The sequence below is a fragment of the Cyrtonyx montezumae genome, unplaced genomic scaffold (assembly GCF_038088225.1).
Source record: "Cyrtonyx montezumae isolate F1298 unplaced genomic scaffold, pur_monq_1.0 scaffold_12, whole genome shotgun sequence".
Taxonomy (NCBI): domain Eukaryota; kingdom Metazoa; phylum Chordata; class Aves; order Galliformes; family Odontophoridae; genus Cyrtonyx; species Cyrtonyx montezumae.
In genome coordinates, this window is record NW_027071848.1 from 13,193,415 (window position 1) to 13,211,387 (window position 17,973).

Consider the following 17,973-nt stretch of genomic DNA (forward strand, 5'->3'; position numbering starts at 1 on the left):
GTGAGCTGGGCACTGCTATAAAATGCTCTGTTACATTAAGTATTTGATATTTAGATGCCCAGCAAAGGAAGCAACACATTATGTCTATAACATAATGCCTATAAACTATCAAAGGTGTCATGACTTGCAAACACTTCAGAATCACCTTAGTGTCTTTTTGTTTGCTTATAGAATTAGGGATGGGAGGCCTAAATTTTATGCAGGTTGTTTCCTTGCCTCCAGTAACTGCAGTGTATTCTTTTACCTTTTGTTTTCATAATGCATGCGTTCTGAGAGGTGCTTCATTAAAACGTTCCTTTGTCTTCTGGATTTGAAATCTGCCTTTGAAGGCTCTGAAGTCTTCCTCAGACATGCTGTTACAAGAGACCACTGATGAATAACCCTCCAGCTTATTCATATCATCAGTATCTTACAGAAGCAGATGTTGTGCCCTTTGATATATCTTTTCCTTCCCACCCTTTTCTTCTCCTGTGTCTCTTCCCTGCTCCCACCTTGTTTTGCAATGCAGATGAAAAGATCAAATGAAAGTTGAGTGAGCTTTTTGGATTTACCCTGTGTAGTACAGTGTCACCACCACCTCCAGCACATCTGAATTGCTCTGGGTACTTGTGACTTACTTTTGTCCTGCTTTCTGACTTTCTGAAGTCCTGTTGGTTGGCCCATTCTCAGTTGTCTCTAGTTGCGGTGCAAGCTCCTCTGGAAGGTTGTTGGTGGTTTTTGCTCCTTAATTTGTGCTGTGATGTTCTGAGAGGCTTTTGGCTTTCCTGTTTGGTTCTACAGCAGTCGTTGGGATACAGAAGTTAGAACACTTCATCTTCTGGTGATAGGATTTTGCAGATGTTGCTGACAGAAGTATTGTGGAGAAGAAAACATGGAGAGCCTCTGACTTCTGGCTTTCTTTACAGCAGATGTAACATTGAGAAACTAAGCAAATCTCTCATTTTTTTCCATCTGAAAAGGTTCAGATCCACAACCGCTTTGTGACCTTCATTAAGCAGAGAATTTTGCTGTGTTTAGTGTGACTTGCTGTGGCCTCTCTAGAATTATCTTAACTGTTTTGCTGTGGCCACCTTTCTGGGAGGGATTTTTGCTGGCTCAGTATGTATTAATTTTTTTTGTAATGTTGAAATAACTTCAAAAAGAAAATTAACTGCAGGAGTTTTTTAAGTTTGGAACTGGTAACTTTCAGAAGAACTCTTTGGGGAAAAAGAAAGGAAAAAGTTTTATTTGTCCTGCTTCGTTACTGTTTCATCAGACTTCAGTACACTCAGATGAAACATGGTAAATCATACTGGAAGTTGTACAAAGAGAGCTCTGTTTGGCTTTAATATTGAAATAAAAGTCTTGAATCTATATGATTTAATACACAAACTCTTGTAGAATTCCAACTGGAAGAGGTCCATTTTTGCCAGAGGGTTGAGGCATTTATACTGAGAACCTGGATTTAATCAAAATTGCTGCTCACTTTTTTTTTTTTGTTAATTCAATTTGGTGATATTAGGTGCATAAGCAGGTATTACCTTACAGCAGATATTTCTTTTCAACTGTAGAAGAATATCCTTGTGGGTTCAGACCCAGCAGTCTTCAAAGCTATAGATTAATAGGTTAATGGAATGATGCATTCCTTATGCAGTCAGTTTCCTACTTGAAATATCCCTATGTAGAAATGCAGCACCTCTATCTTTTGTTTCTGTTACTTTTTTAAGAAAAGTTTTTGGCCAGTGAATTTATCAGTATTTGTATCTTTCAGAGTTGCATTTAATGTTTTCGTTGATGGATAAAGTTCCAAATGGGATAGAGCCCATGCTGAAAGACTTGGAAGAACATATTGTTAGTGCTGGACTTGCAGATATGGTAGCAGCTGCTGAAACTATTACTACTGTAAGTGTATTGCTGTTAAAAAACAAACAAAGCTCACAGAAGTTGAATGCTGTAACTGTAGGTCATACGTGAGTGGAAATAATTTGTGAAGATTCTTGGTCTAAGCATAAAACTTTGCAATATCCTTATTTTTTTTTTTACTCCTTACATTTTCAATCATTGCTTTAAGTAGTAAATCTGTAGCAAATAAAAGGTTATAGATGAAGTGCACAGGATACTTAATTATACGCTAGGATTAAATAGGCATAATTTTCCAGCTTCTTATCTTTTCCTTTGGATCTAGGAAGCCTGGGTATTTGTAGCAGTCATTTTGTTAGTCTTTGAAAACTTTTTTTTTTTTCATTTGGATGGTATTATACAGTATTTAAAACTTAGATTTATTTTTGTATATAGGTGACATTAGCCTGGAAGTCTTTGTCAAGGCTTCCATGTTGTAAAACTCTTAGGTACAGGAATGAAAATAAAATGCTCCTTGTAGTCTTGGAGGCCTGGGGAGACTACACTGATAGCATTGGGGAATGATATGTAAGCTCACGCTAACCCCTGTGAAATCTGTTTATTTTAATTTGATTTTTGCCTCTAACTTTAGGACTCTGAGAAGTACGTAGAGCAATTGCTTACACTATTTAATCGATTTAGTAAACTGGTTAAAGAAGCTTTTCAGGATGATCCAAGATTTCTTACTGCAAGAGATAAGGTATGTGTTTCTTCTCATTGCTTGTTTTCAGCTTTTTAAGGAGTGTTGGAAATGATATAATGATGTCTTTGAAATCCTTGTGCCTTGCACTGGTAAATCTGGAAGCTGCTATACTCTAACTCTGTGGACTAAAAGTTGGTGTAACTTATTAACAATTGATTCGTTTTGAATTTTTGTGATTGTGCATAGCTTTGAAATATTGTAGATTAAAGAGGATCTATTTTTGAGCTCCTTTAAATTTTAGTGGTGATTCAGTGATATGTTTAGAATTGATTGTGTTTGGGTGTAGTCATATGATTTGAGATACGCAACCCGTTCCATGTCATTCTTTCCCTTTAAGTTGTTACTTAAAGTGGCACGTTAAGAGAAAGGAGGAAAATGTAAAACATCGGTTAATGAAAAACTGAGTCGTAGGATTTGGACTCCTATATTGAAAATCAAATCTGTAATCTTTGAACTAATAGAACAACTAAATTAATTTCTTCCTGTGGTAACCTAAAAAGGCAGGTGTAACTTTAAGTAGAAGTGGAAGCACTAATTATCTGTATTCATTTATTTTAGGCATACAAAGCAGTTGTGAATGATGCTACAATATTTAAACTTGAATTGCCATTGAAGCAAAAGGGGTAAGTGATATAAACTTTAATGTGAGTCAGGTTATTAAATTGTTCAAGGCAGAGCTTCTGTTTTGAAATATCTTTAGGAGGTAACACTGCATTTAAAAGTGCCTTGTGTTCTTACATTATGGAATTTCAGATTGGTTATCAGGGCCTGCTGAGAATGCAATTCGCGTGGCAGCAGATCAGTGAATAGCAGCTTATTCAAACACCTTTGTTTGTTGTAATTGTAATCTCTTGTTTTGTAGTAGAGTAACAAATTCGTTAGTTGAATTTGATTACACCTTCCTGGATTATTGCTTCCAAAAAACTGAGCTGGCAGAGTGCTGGGAACACAGCCATCTCCTCTGATGCAAGTGTAACCTGTGTGGGTTTTCTCTCTTGGTTGCAGTGCAAAGTTAACCAGGTTAGCTTAAACAGCTTTCAGTAGATGATTAAACTGACTTGTGCACTTGAGAAGAAAAAGTTTGCTGATGGCGGCTACTCTGCTAGCTCAGCCTGGAGGAGATAAAAATCAGTCAGATTATAGCATTTAACGTATGGTGTGCTGCTTGAGTAGAAATCTGTGTGGTTGGGATTGCTTCTGTGTAGTTTGTAATCTGACTTACTTCAGAACCAAAGCTTACGTGGCTGGGCTGGCAGCTACAACTAAACCAGTTTGTCCTATCTTACTGAAGTTAGCTGAAGCACACACGTCTATGAAATCTTGTGAAAATAGGAGCATGGGTGGATAAAAGAAACAGCAGAAGACTGAAAGAGCAAGTTCCTACTTTGGAAAAGCCAGGCAACGGGAGATGTGGATCCATAGTGATCTCTTGTTGGCTGGAGTGTGAGTCACTGCATTCTGTTTCTGCCTTCGAGATTATTTACCAAAAAAAAAAAGCAAATGCAAGTTTTGGAGGTGCTTTTCATTTATTTGCTAGGGTTTCCTTAAAAAATGAGCGTCTGTTTTATGGACCATTTACAGGGTGCACAAAATAATGTGCATTCTGTGGCAAGCCAGTCTACTCTTCCTAGGAACCACAGATACAGTAAGTCTGCTATCTCACAAGGCAGTTGTACACATTGAAATGATTGTCTGCACTTCTGTTGCTGTGGATAAAGCCTGGTTTTTTTTCTTATATCCAGTTTATCATATGTCTCATTTTTCCTGGTAAATAGTCATCAGTTTGTCCCTTTCCTAGGGGAAAGACATAATGAAACTGTACAACTCAGTTTATTTGGCGTCTGTGAGTTGGGAGCAGTGTAGGTATCAAAGTCTGTTCAGTATTTTTGTTCACAGTCACAGAATGGTTGAGGTTGGCAGGGAGCTCTGGATACCTCTAGCCCAACCCCTGCTCAAGCAGGGATGCCCAAGGCTGTGTCTAGATGGCATGGTTCTTAACACTGTTTGCTCTTGGAGTGATAGTAAGCTGGGACGGGGATTAGCCTTGCTGGTTTTGTTACTGGAAGAACGCCTTCACAACAGACTGGATCCCTGCTTTGCATACTTTTTAAAGATGTAGGCAAGGTGGAGTTATTTCTGTCTGTGCTGTTGTTTAAATTTCCCGAGGGAGTATGCGAATCAGTGCCTGTATTTGACTCGTAAAAGCTAACTTGCCTAGTGATCTCTTGGTGACCACTGTGATGGCAGTGGTCCTCTGTTAAGCATTTTTCCCAAGCTCTTTCAAGCTGCCTACGTGTACCGTCTCTTTCAGCATTCATCTACTGTAGATGATAAGAAAGGGTGAGAGAATGAGCAAGAGCACTGGATTGCTGAGCATCCCCATGGCTGTAGTCTTGCTCAGTGCCTTTATGTTTCCAGGAAGATCTATTACAGAGAATGTTGGCCCTAACAATTTGAGACTAGATATCAAGTTGGTGCCACCTGACATTAGGAACAGGGATATTGATCGTCAACACAGTGTTTTTCAACAGTAGATACAGGTTCAGAATGTCACCTTGTGATCAAAGGCCTTTTGAAGAACCTCAGTCTGTCTACTGTAGCATCTTCTTGTTCAGCTACAAACTGTGTTTAATCTCCCTGCTGTTAGACTGCTGTTTCTGCCTCTTAAGAAATAATTTGATTGTGTTGCTACGTGATAGGTGTGTCAGGTTTTGCCTTCTGTAACATGCACTGCAGGAAGTTGTTCCTGAGAACTGTCTAGAGGCCGTACCAATTAGTGAGATATTTTGCTATGGTATCGTTAATTCTTTACTGGAATATTCACTTCCATACAATATTTATTTGATTAAAACTACAGTTTGAATGTAATTGTGCTTACAGCGTTCTAAAATGAAAAGCAGTTGGAATGATCAAGCTGCAGAAGCTGTCTGAGATTGCTTATTAGTATTTATTCTTCCAAGAAGAAAAGGGAATTGTCCCTAAGTTTTCATTAGTGTTGAATTCCCGTGTTCTGCTAATACCCCTGCCAAAGGGAATGCTTGGCCTGTCTTGTTTGCAGCGTGACTGCTCTGCAATTACAGGATTCTCTTCAGTTTGAAGATATGTTATTTCTTTCTTTAGTGTTGGACTGAAAACACAGCCTGAATCCAAATGCCCTGAGCTTCTTGCTAATTACTGTGACATGTTGCTAAGAAAAACACCACTAAGCAAAAAATTAACCTCTGAAGAAATTGAAGCCAAGCTTAAAGAAGTGGTATGTTCTTGCTTTCTTCTCCTTGATCAGTCTGAAGAATGAATTTGGTTGGTGTGTTTCCTTATGTGGGTCAGGGCATTGATCTTCAAAAATAGTTATGTGAAGTACAGCAGTAGGAAAGGGAGTTCTAGATCGTGATGCATGTGTGTTTGTATCTTATTAGCCACGTGGAGTTTATATCTGTTTGTTGTCCTCACTAAATTAATATGCTGAAGCATTGCTTATTTCACACTGTTAGTATGGAAAACAGTACAGGGTACTTCTTCACATTCATGTCTTCTCTGATGTAAGAGGAGTTCCTGACAGCTGACTGATGAACAACTTGAAGGTGTGGTGTTATAGAAGACAAATAGCTGATGGCTGTGATGGCATAGCACAGCTCCTCTCAAGTCACCCTCAGGTGGCTTTGTGCTACTTCTTAGTGTACAGTGGCATTAGATGAGCATTTTAAGACTTGTCTGGTGGTGCAAGTAAATATATTAAAATCTTCTTTTGACAGCTTTTGGTACTTAAATACGTACAGAATAAAGATGTTTTCATGAGATATCACAAAGCTCACTTAACAAGACGCCTGATATTAGATATATCAGCTGATAGTGAAATTGAGGAGAACATGGTGGAGTGGCTCCGAGTAAGTAGCATGTTGTCTTCCTTTACTTGGCTGTTCCTGTTGCATGTGGTATTAATTCTTTCTGTTAAACTCTTCAGTTCCCATTCCATGCTTCATCAAGTTCTATTTTTAATTGCAAGGTATGCAGATCATCTTACACTTCCATTTTCTTATGAAACTTTGTGAAAGTAAAACAGCTGAGCTCTATTTCTAAGAGAAATGTTGATCCGAATAGTGATAATCATAGCTTGAAAATATTCCATGTATCTGTAGGCTCCGTATTTTCCCTATGCAAATGAGCGAAATGCAGTGTGCTTGTTGTTCAGGCATATAAATAATTTGAGACAGGTGGTCTAATTGTGAAATTTTATGTAAATTAGAATATTATTTGAATGCCTCCATTCATTTGTTCCTTAATGCATGCATGTGTTCTTCAGCACATGGATTACTTTAAAAAAAATCAGTGTATTTCTTAAGGGGAACTACTTGTGATACGTGTAAAAATAATAAATAAAAAAAACCTTTATATCACAGTAAAGTTTGTTAAATGAAATGATGCTGGCTGTGTACTTTACTGCTCTTCTCTCTTTTTTGAGTTTATTATTATTGTTCTTAGTTGTCTGTGTCATGGCTTAGTGTTCTGTTTGTTTATACAGGAAGTAGGTATGCCTGCAGACTATGTAAACAAGTTGGCTAGGATGTTCCAGGATATCAAAGTGTCTGAAGACTTGAACCAGGCCTTCAAAGAAATGCACAAGAATAATAAACTTGCTTTACCAGGTATTGCTTTCATATGATTTGGTGGTTTTAATCTCTTGTGCTGCTAAAGTATCCTCTTGAGTCTTGAGTTAAAAGTTACATCAGCTACAGGTTGACATAGTCTTCAGGGCTCTGCTACCCCGAGGTTGGAACGTCAGTACTCTTGGTGGACTTTGCTTTTCTTACAGTTGACTCTTGAGCTATATCATTCATGAAATTGCTTGAGTATACCTTCTAGATATAGACTCCTTAACTGTTGCTAAATTCCAGGTTGGGCTTGATTCCATCTCCAACCAGGTGATAACTATTGTACCCTGGTTGTTCTTTGTAGCGCTTCATGCTTTCCTCTTCCTTTACTCTCCAGTAGGAGAGACTGATGCACAGTGCACAGTTAAGAGTTCAGATTGCATTTCTGAGATGAAATTTCACTGATGAGAAAGGCTAGAGGACATCCAGGTTTGGACCTGCTGCTGCTGAAGTCCCTTAAGCGGTGCTTACCAGCATCAGCTGTAAGACTGCATCGCTGCTTAAGGAACTGTGCAGAGAGAAGACAGAAGCAGAGGTTTCAATCAGTATTGCTGGTACAAAGCCAGCAGGTCCATAAATAGAGTGCATTAATGTTTACATAGGTAAGCACCTTGCTACTTTCTGAAGATTCAGTCCTTCACTATTATGCTTAGAATAGGAGAAAAACGCATTCTGTTTGTGTTCCTGTTACACCTGCAGTTCCGTATAATCCAGTATTGTCTTACAGCTGACTCTGTGAATATTAAAATTTTAAATGCTGGTGCCTGGTCCCGTAGTTCTGAAAAAGTGTTTGTTTCACTGCCCACGGAGTTAGAGGATCTCATCCCAGAAGTTGAAGAATTTTATAAAAAGAATCACAGTGGTAGGAAACTGCACTGGCACCACCTCATGTCCAACGGAATTGTAAGTGTACAGTTTTTGGTGCTTCGGTCTCAATGGCTGTACTCTGTGTGTTTGTAGTAGCAAGAAAGCTTGTAATCCAGAAAGCCTCTCCAGCAAAATTGTCATTCTCTTCACAGATAACTTTTAAGAATGAGGTTGGCCAGTATGACTTGGAGGTAACAACGTTTCAGCTAGCTGTGCTGTTTGCGTGGAACCAAAGACCCAGAGAGAAGATCAGCTTTGAAAATCTTAAACTGGCAACTGAGCTCCCTGATGCAGAACTTAGGAGGACTTTATGGGTATTTTGCTTTCTCTTGAAACAGATTTCTTCCTGACTTTTTTGTACTCTGAAGTATGGAATTAGTATTACTAAAATGCTGTCAGATAGTACTTCAAAACCGAAATGTGAACACCTTTGTTTCTTAGATTAATCTGTTGTACTACTGTTGAGCACGCACAACCTTTACATTACCACGTTCTCTATGCTAAGAATTATGTAACGTTAAGCTTTTGGAAACAGCAAGATCTTTCTGACCATATACTGCCTAAAGCACACAGTTATGATCCTGGTTTGTGGAGTGGGACTGGTCCAATTCTGGGAACTCTTGATTAACAGATGTTGCTTAAAGATAATGCAGTATTTGCTCTACCAGTCTTTTAATAATTTAGGTCACAAAAGAAAACAGAAAGCACGTACATCAGGCAACACCACACGCTACTTCTGTAGCTGTGGGTTTGTGCATTTTTTCTTTTAATTATTTTATTTGTGGTAACTCGTTTCAGAAAGAGATTTGGTAAGCTATATCCCATCCCTGATTTTACTAGTGACTTTGTATTGCCCTCTGGCACCTTCAAATAAGGCTGTGTGGTTCCTCTACTGCAGTCTGAACAGCAGTGAACTATGTTCTTAAATAGTACTTGTTTCCATGTAGAAAGTCTGGTGTTTTATTTTCATTCTTTTCCCCCCCCTTTTTCTCTGTAGTCTCTTGTAGCATTTCCAAAGCTGAAACGTCAGGTTTTATTGTATGAACCTCAAGTCAATTCACCCAAAGACTTTACAGAAGGAACCCTCTTCTCGGTGAACCAGGAGTTCAGTTTAATGTAAGATGATGTTTGAAAATGAAAATAACAATGTGCTTTTTCATAGTTAAAGGAATTCACTTTAACCTTCATCCTTGGAAGTTCTCAGCGTTCAGCTAGGCACAGGCTTTGCTGCCCTATATTCACTTCTAGTGACAGTGGTGCTTCAGATAGGTGGTTGAAGCAGGTGCTGTCCAGCAGCCCCTTCAGACAAGTGTTTGTGTGGTTCTATTTCTGTGAAGTCACACTTCTCAAAAGCTGAGGGATGAGGTGCAAAATGGGAGACTCTGCCATCTTCCCATTACTAGTGAGCCCGTGAGGTTTTAGATAGGAAAATGCCAAATGTGCTGCTGCTAGGGCTCAGTTTCTTGCCCAGGGCCACGATGGTTCGTTTGTTCCTGTCATCAGGATCAGAGGCTTTGGGAAACGGTGTGAACACATGACAGAAGAGGCAGGCTGCACAGAAGTTTGGGGGTGACCACTGAAGAACGCCATCAGCTTTTTGCTGTGTCTGCTATGATGTGTGGTTTTTTCCCTCCATTTTTTTATGCTATACAGACAGTTCTTGTGATGAAAAATGAACTAGTCCTATTTCCTGAACTTCGTTGTAAAAACTGCCTTGAAGAACCCTAGTTTTATGTAACAGAACTGAAAAATATTTCTCTAGAGATCTGTGCTTTAAAATTTTGCTTTTCAATTTTGGACGCTGTCAGTTTCAGCTGATGATGTTTTTGTAACACTAGTATGCTGGAGGTGGGCTTTCTGTGTGGAGGAATTGGATTGAATTTGGATTTCTTGGCCGGCTCTCCCACTCCTGCTATGCCTCTAGTCTATGAATGTCTGATATGTGGTGGTTCTCCTTGCTGCTGTAATTTAAATTTAATAGGGATTCCTTAATTGAAAACAAATTTTTGCCTTATTTTTATACAATGCAACTTTTTCAGAAAAAACGCTAAAGTTCAGAAAAGGGGCAAGATCAATTTGATTGGTCGATTGCAACTTACTACGGAGAGAATGCGAGAAGAGGAAAATGAAGGAATAGTCCAGCTAAGAATATTGCGAACCCAGGTAAGTGTGTGTCACAGGAAGATCGCGTTTCTTTTTCTTGCACAGTATTATCATGGCTGCCTGCTGTTGGTGTATGGAATGAATGCTTTTTAATCCTGGTTGCACTTCTGCTCTGTGGCTCTGTTTGTGAAGAGCACATTCTGTGTGCTTGTGCACTTGGAGTTATCGCCCTTCTGTTTTACTGTAGCAGATGACCATTTTTGAAGAGGACCAAACAGCTGTTAAGCAATTAAAGAAAGCACAGCTGTAGTGGTGGGTAAAGCTGACTCACCTGAGCCACCGGCTCGAGCCGTGTGTTATTCAGATCTCTTTGATTTCTCTGTGTGAAGGGAGCAGAGTAGTGTCAGAGATTGGATCATACTGAAGTGAGAGCGACGTGACTTTTTCAGATACCTCTTTAGAAGGAAGGTTTGTAATTAAATCTTAGCTGTGCAGATTGTGTTGTGGTTTGTAGTCCTTTCTCAGACGGGTGTCATGCCCAGCCTTCTGAGCAGGCAGCTCTCAACATTTTTGGGCACCAGAATGTTACTTGCAGTGGAGCTCAGAATCACGTTTTACCTCCAAATTGCAGCTTTTATCTCAGTCAGATTGAACTCCAGGACAGCCAAGCTGTAAACTCTCACCTCGCTTAACCCTGGCCATTCTTTTAGCCCAAGGGTTAATGCCTGCATGTGGTTACCAAATGAGAACACCTTGTAAGTGCTAGTACTCCGACACCTAAGCTTGTATTTCACAAGATATTCACAAGGAGTGTCTCAGATCACTGTGGAAGTGGTGACTTTTGCTCAGAGAGTGGGCACGTGCACAGATGTCAGGTTTTAGTGACTAACTCACACTCTAGATATAAAATTGATCAGTTTCACCATTGACTCACGTATTTCTTGTGCATCTTGCCAGTGTTTCGTTCTGCTGCTTTATCACCTTCTTGAAGACAGTTCATTATGTAGATAGGCTTAGGAATTGTGGCTTACACTTAGTACCTGATTACTGGCAAATTCAAAGCCATTTACTTCTTGGATTTATAACTTCAAATATCCTTTGAACACACCCTAAATTAGCCTTTTGTACACAGTTTCCTTTGGTTTGAGCTCTGTCAGGTTCTTGGCCACAACTTGGAAGGTATCAGTGGTTTGACTTTGCAAGTAAAAAGTGTTCTTATTGTATTGTTTGTCTGTTTTCTTTGTCAGCATTCTTGATTGCCTTTGTTCATTGTTGTAAGCCTAGGGGAATAGAAACTCCCAGGAGATCTTTATACTGTTTTATTCTGAAGTTCAATCGCGATAGTCAACATGGGCAGCTGGCTGTAATTCACAAAGGTGAAATGCTGTATTGAGAGTGTCTGTTTTCAAGTGGGTTAAGGTTTGGCTCTCACTTCAGAAATGCGTAAGCGAGAGCAGATGTTGGCCCTGCCTTCTTCTAACTGAGGTGTGTCTTAAGTGCAGTATTTACAATAGCAAAATAATTCTTATATTTGTTTTTTGAGGAAAAATAGGCATTTCTTTGCTGCTTTGCCATATCAGGAGTCCCCTGATAGCGCTGTGGTTGCTTTGTCATTTCCACCAGACACTTCAGAATGTTTTTTCTCTCGTTCCCCACCAGGAGGCTATCATCCAAATAATGAAAATGCGGAAGAAAATTACTAATGCCCAGCTTCAGACTGAACTGGTAGAAATATTGAAAAACATGTTCTTACCACAAAAGAAAATGATAAAAGAGCAAATTGAATGGCTTATAGAGCACAAATATATCAGAAGAGATGAGTCGGATATCAACACCTTCATATATATGGCATAATTTGAGGACTCTGAGATGCTGAAAACATAAATGGAAGGGTGCTTGGACAGACAGCTGCAACAGCTTGTGCTGCAGAAGGACCTGTTTTGACTTTCATTACGTATTAAAATCCCTGCCTTACCTTAAAGAGGACTCTGTTTTGCCAATCTCATTCAGCTAGCATGATGGCATTCCCTTCATGTTGCACACTTTTAACAGCATGCTGTTTTGTGGGAAACTTGCATTCATGAAGAGCCCATTGTGAACTTTTCGAAGTAGATTTGACTTAACACCCACCAGGAAGAATACAGGTTTGGGTTTTTAGATGACCAGTACTTGCACAAGGAAAAAATACTCAAATATTCATGCACTGAGGAACTGCTACTAGTTTTGTTTTGGTTTTTGTTGTTTTTTTTAATGCAATTAGGACTAGAAGTAGCACTTTCACTTTTGTGTTTTGGATCAACAGTGTAATGTACTGTCCACCTTTGATCCTTTTTGTAATAACATTTGAGAGACACATGCCTCACAGACTGATACATATTGGTTATCATTAAAATCTGTTGGCTAGAGCAGTGCTTCAATCTAGTAACTGGATTTTAATTTTTGACACAATAAGTGACATAAAATAATTCCAACTCATGGATGGTATTCTTCTTTAAGCAAGAGATCAGTGGTTTTAAATTGTTTTCTGTAAAGAAGTGGATATGCATTATTTGTTACTTTATTTGAACAGATGATTTGGTACAATCCTTTTTGAGAAGGCAAAGCTTTCTTGAATGATATTCCACTATAAAAACAGTTTCCATAGATGGGTCTGTTATAGCAAACAGAAAATATTAAGTGTATTTCCTTGTACATTTAATATTTTTATTCCAGATATTTAAGTATGACGTATATCTGAATGCATTAAGGAGTAATTTATGCAGAAATTCTCAGAAAGAAGAAAACACTCAAAGATCCCTGTATTAATTCCTCACTGGTAACTCTCTATTCGTATGGATGTAAGGTTAATCATGTCGGCTCTTTTGTTCCTTGAAAGTCAGCATCTTTATATGAAAAACAAACACCTTGCTTTTTTATCTTGAAACTGTCAGAATGGGAAATAGAATTCCTACAAAAATGGTAAAAAGCTTAGGAAAAGTTCCTTGTGTGATGTATGCAGGGAGGCTGCCAGGGACGCACCAGGAATTTCAATTTCTTAGTGTTACCTCTTCTGTTTTCAATCATCTGAAGTAGTTGTTTGGCAATGCTCGCCTCTCTGCTGCTCTGAAGTGTCCCCGCATGTCCTGGGCTGTGATAGGAATCACTGGAGCAGAGTGCCTGTCTTGGGATGAAAGGTAAGTTGAGCCTTACTCAGTTCTGTATGAATATTCATATATAAATTGGAAGTGAGCATTTTTTTTTTAAATTTACCAGTTCAAGTGCAGTATCTAAAGGTCTCGTCTTCTCAAATGATTGAAAAAGCACGGAATAGGACTGGCTTTAGTCAGAAAGAGAAACCTTCCTTTAAGAGGATGAGTTTATTTTACATGGTTGCAGTAAAGGATGAAATGAGAGTGGTTTAAAAGCAATCTCGCTACGAGAATGGCCGTTTGCCCCCTTAAGGAGGCTGCTTGGTCTGCTTATTAAAAGAAGTGCCATCATGACTGCCTGGTATGGTCATCTGACTAAGAAATTTGCAGTAGCAGAGGTTTCATGAACAAGGAGAGTTGGAGAGACACTGAGATCTGTCAAATTAGAGTTTACAAGTTACAAAACCCCCACAGCGCAAGCTAGATGCTCTTACTGATTTAAAGAGAGTAGATGCTGTTCAAAAACATCGCATCTTTTTGTTCTCCTGCAGTGTTGCTGTTCAGAGTCAAAAGCACGTGGTGCTCCGTGCAGTTAGCCACTAAAACTATTCAAATACTAGAAAACAGAAAACCTTTGTGCTATGGGAGTTTCAGTATTTGTAAGGTAAATTAAAGTAGTAAGTGCTCACCTGAGGTAGTTGGGAGAAACGGACAACCCAGAGCTCTAAAACGTATGCAGCCTCTAACGTCAGAGATTCCAGTCCTTACCCACAGAGGAGTGCACAGATGGAGCGCTGCGGACGGGGTGGTGCAGACTGTGAAGCTACTGACAGGTTGAGAGCGCCTCACATGCAGTTGTTCGGGAAGCTGGAGAGCGTGCAGAGAGCAGCAGGTTGCTGAGAGCTAACAAGCTGTCTTTTCCCTCAACTCATAAACACAAAGTAGTGTAAGCTCAGAGTCACCTATGTACTTCTCCGTGCCTGGGATGTGGAAGTACAGCGGTCGCTTGCCTGCCACGTGGTCGTGTTTCTTTAAATGTATGCTGAAAATGGATGTTGGCTTTTGATCAAATCTGAGAATCACACCAGCAAATTTGTTAGAGATGCAGAACCATGTTTAGCATCCTTCATCAGGTCACTTTCACCAGTATGCACTTAACACTCGTATTGGCTGGGGCGCAGGGAGTTAGCTGGGGGAAATGTTCTCTTGGGGACAGCACAGTTCAGCTCTGAATGAAAATGAACTATTCTTCACTTGCAATATGGCAACAACGCACTTTTAAGGCTGCAATTTTAGCTATGAGTACACGTGTCCAAAGACCTTGCTTAAAAGAGGTGCTGCACCTGGGAAGCGTGTTGCCACACACTGCCACGGCGAACGGCTATGGGGAAACCTGCTGTAGACAAGGGGGGGAAAGCGCTCTTCATGGGTTTAATTAAGGAATACTGTTAAAACTTCTTCTGTCCCAACAACGTAATGAGGATCTCAATTTCAATTCTGAAGTCTTCCATTGTCCTCTTCCCACAGTTGGTGTTCTAGCTCCTAGTTTTGTTCATCTTTCATTCGTTTGTTACGACAGTAACGCAGTTACGTTTCCTAAAGGAAATGCGCCTCGCTCGTTTTCACCTCCATGGGCTCAGTGTCAGTGTGCTGACTGTTGCTGTGCTGCATTTATTTGCACGGGATGCCATTGTCCTGTTACGTGTGAATTTTAAAAATGCAATTGGCAAAAAGATTTGATAGTTTTACAGAAAGATTTGCTATCTTAAACTCAAACCGTTTTCTATTTTCATCGAAACGACTGGGACGCTATCTTTGTAACTCTTTGAGGTCAGATTTGTGAAATAAACACCACACGAAAGCTTTCCTGTCACACACTATATGTAGTCTGGAGTGTTGAGCAAACTTGAGTTCCCGAGTTGTAATATCTATCTGCGTATGGTATTTACGATTTTGAATGTGTGCCACTACCGAGGTGATAACGCTGTACAGTTTGGAGTGGTGGTAGTTTCTGTATGGCAGTCCGGCTCAACTATTTTGATGTACTGCTTAATTTTTGAATTTTATTTTTTAAGTTGTATAATTTATTTTCTTGCAAAATAAAAATGTAATATAAAAGACGGCACGTCCGTTTGGTCTCTTTCTCCTGCCAAATTTTTAAGTCTAGTTCAGGCACTGCTCCTGAAAAGCGCTGCTGTGTGGAATTGGCCTGGTGCCACGTCCCACAGTCTGTTCTGATCCGTGTAAGCTTAGGGTCAACAAAAAAAAACACAACGAAGCCGGTAGGGTGAGGGAGGAAGGATGGACAAAGACTTCCAGCTCCTTTCTTGTCAGGTCCTCCAGTCTCTGACTTAAAGTGGCTGTCACAGAGTGCTGCCGGCGTTGTGGCCGCGCTGCTGGGAGCAGCTGGCCTCGCTGCACGGACGCACGGTGTGGGAGCGGCTGCTGCTCAGAGCTGTGCTTCTGCTCTCGTGCCTTCTCTCACTGTCCTTGTATTCTAATGGGAATTTTATTAACTTGGCCTTCTCTTTGGCTTTGCTTACCATGTCAGCACCTTTGAGCAAGGTGTAGGCAGGGAGCCTGCTTATCACATTGGTTGTTTTAGTGATGGAGATCTGCTACATGATGGACCTGGACCCCGTGCACCAAGTCCCGCGTGCCATCTGAGCTGTGTACAGGAGGGGAATGGAAGGCTGCTTCCATCTGCTCATGTGTGGCAGGGGCACAGGCAGACACTGAGCTGAGGAAGGCAGCACGCTGAGCTCGCCTGCAATAGATGAAAAGACTGAAATCTGAAAATTAACCAACATTGAAATTAGTACACGATAGATGTTATTGGAGTGAGGAGATGGTAGAAGAATGAAAGAAGGGGTGTGCAGGGCTTTTTTTGCTGTGTACTTCTATTTTGAAGACCATGGTCTAACGTCATTGTACAGCTCAGGATTTGGTGTCTGTTGATTTGTCCTACTGAAGATGTTAAGGGGCACATCTCCTGCAGGTTCAGGCAGGAATGCGGATCGAGTTAGGTGAGCAAGCAGGACTCACTGTGCCAAGCAGGTGCTGAACATCCAGGGAAGTGCTGCTGAGGGAAGCGAATTGCCACGGAAGAGGGGAAAGTCGGGCTATGGCACGGAGGGTTCAACCGTGGATGTTTATGAAAAGTAGAAAGGCAGAGAGTTGGGCAGAACTATTCTTGAAGCTCTGCAGCGTCAGCTCTGGGGGCTACATAATAACAATCAGGCATAGGGTCGGGGCATGGAGTCTCTGTGTAAAACTTTTTTGTTTGTTTACGCAGGGGAAAGTGCAGCCCAAGCTGCCAGCAGAGACACCGCACCTAGCTGCATCCCCAGGCATGTGGCATGGCAGGGAGTGCTGACCTGGATGGATTTTTGGTTAGGCCCATTAGAAGTTCTTCCTGCATTTTTTTTTTTATGTTAAGAGCTTTGCATTCTGAAATGCATGGTCTGGGGAGGAGATGTTTCTTTTCTTTTTTAGGGATGAGGACAGACTCTTCTCAGCAGTGTGTGGTGAGAGGATGAGGGGAAATGGTCACAGGAAGTTCTGCACAAATGTGTGTGGGAACCTCTTCCCAGTGCAGTGAGGGAGCAGTGGCACAGCTGCACAGAGAGGTGGTGGAGTCTCCTTCTCTGGAGATGTTCAAGACCCGCCTGTGCAACCTGGGCTAGGGAGCTGCTTTGGCAGGGGGTTGGACTCCATGGTCTCTGGAGGTCCCTTCCAACCCCTACAATTCTGTGATTGTTTACGTGGTTTCTCTATGTTCTGCAGCTTGAGACTCACTTTTGACCTAATGCTACTTCAAAAACAGCTGTCCTGCCATGGCTGGAGAAGGCTGTACAGCTTGAGGCTCCCAGCATCCTAAGGGACACAGGATTATCTGTATCCATCTTTTTTCTTGAGCGAATGCCAATAAATGGCATTTTAATCAATGTTTGGGAGTCCAAGTGCTTTTCCCGGTGAGGTAATATTAGCACTGGCCTCAGTGCATTACATTTGGCACAGCTGGCAGAATCCCAGTGGGCTCTGGCAGAGGGGGTGAGGAACAGACCAAGTGCCTCTCCTTAAGTTCCCTTGTGGAAATCCCACCCCAAGTGGAAAGGGTTCCAGTGTGCATTCATGCTGCAGCTTCAAGGATACCTGCACAGGCATATGACCTCTGTGGGTGCAAAGCCAGATCCCTGCAAAAACAGTGCCTTATAAGTAATAAATGACTAGAATTGTTTGATTGGCAGAAGATCCTGTAGGAGCTCAAAGGACGAAAGCACTGAGGAACCTCTCTGCAGATGGGATCTGCATGTGGGCTGCTCCACAGCTGGGGATCTAACATATCTGTGCTGCATCACAGAATCACAGAGATGGGATGGGAGCTCTGGAGATCACCTAGTCCAAGCCCTGCTGCAGCAGGCTCCTACAGCAGGTGGCACAGGAAAGCATTCAGGTGGGTTTTGAGCCCCTCCAGGGAAGAAGACTGCATAACCTCCCTGTGTAGCCTGTCCCAGTGCTCCCTCACAGAAGTTCTTCCTCGTGTTTTATGGAATTTCCCATCTTCCCGTTTGCGCCCATTGTCCCTGGTGCTGGGTGCCAATGACTTGGGGCCCCATCCACTCGACTCCCGCCCTTTCGGTAT

The 17,973-nt window shown here is 41.0% G+C and overlaps 1 protein-coding gene across 1 annotated transcript in view; it reads left to right on the plus strand.

Moving 5' to 3' along the window:
- Positions 1–12,608, plus strand: part of CUL5 (cullin 5) — a 28,250-nt gene extending 15,642 nt beyond the window's left edge. The window contains exons 9-19 of the mRNA XM_065730068.1: positions 1,751–1,881; positions 2,471–2,578; positions 3,140–3,204; positions 5,702–5,834; positions 6,334–6,465; positions 7,101–7,224; positions 7,958–8,133; positions 8,250–8,411; positions 9,095–9,213; positions 10,137–10,260; positions 11,860–12,608. Coding sequence (XP_065586140.1) covers positions 1,751–1,881; positions 2,471–2,578; positions 3,140–3,204; positions 5,702–5,834; positions 6,334–6,465; positions 7,101–7,224; positions 7,958–8,133; positions 8,250–8,411; positions 9,095–9,213; positions 10,137–10,260; positions 11,860–12,054 — 1,469 coding nt within the window. The 3' untranslated portion in view covers positions 12,055–12,608. The remainder of the gene's footprint in view (positions 1–1,750; positions 1,882–2,470; positions 2,579–3,139; positions 3,205–5,701; positions 5,835–6,333; positions 6,466–7,100; positions 7,225–7,957; positions 8,134–8,249; positions 8,412–9,094; positions 9,214–10,136; positions 10,261–11,859) is intronic.
- The last annotated feature ends 5,365 nt before the right edge of the window (positions 12,609–17,973 follow it).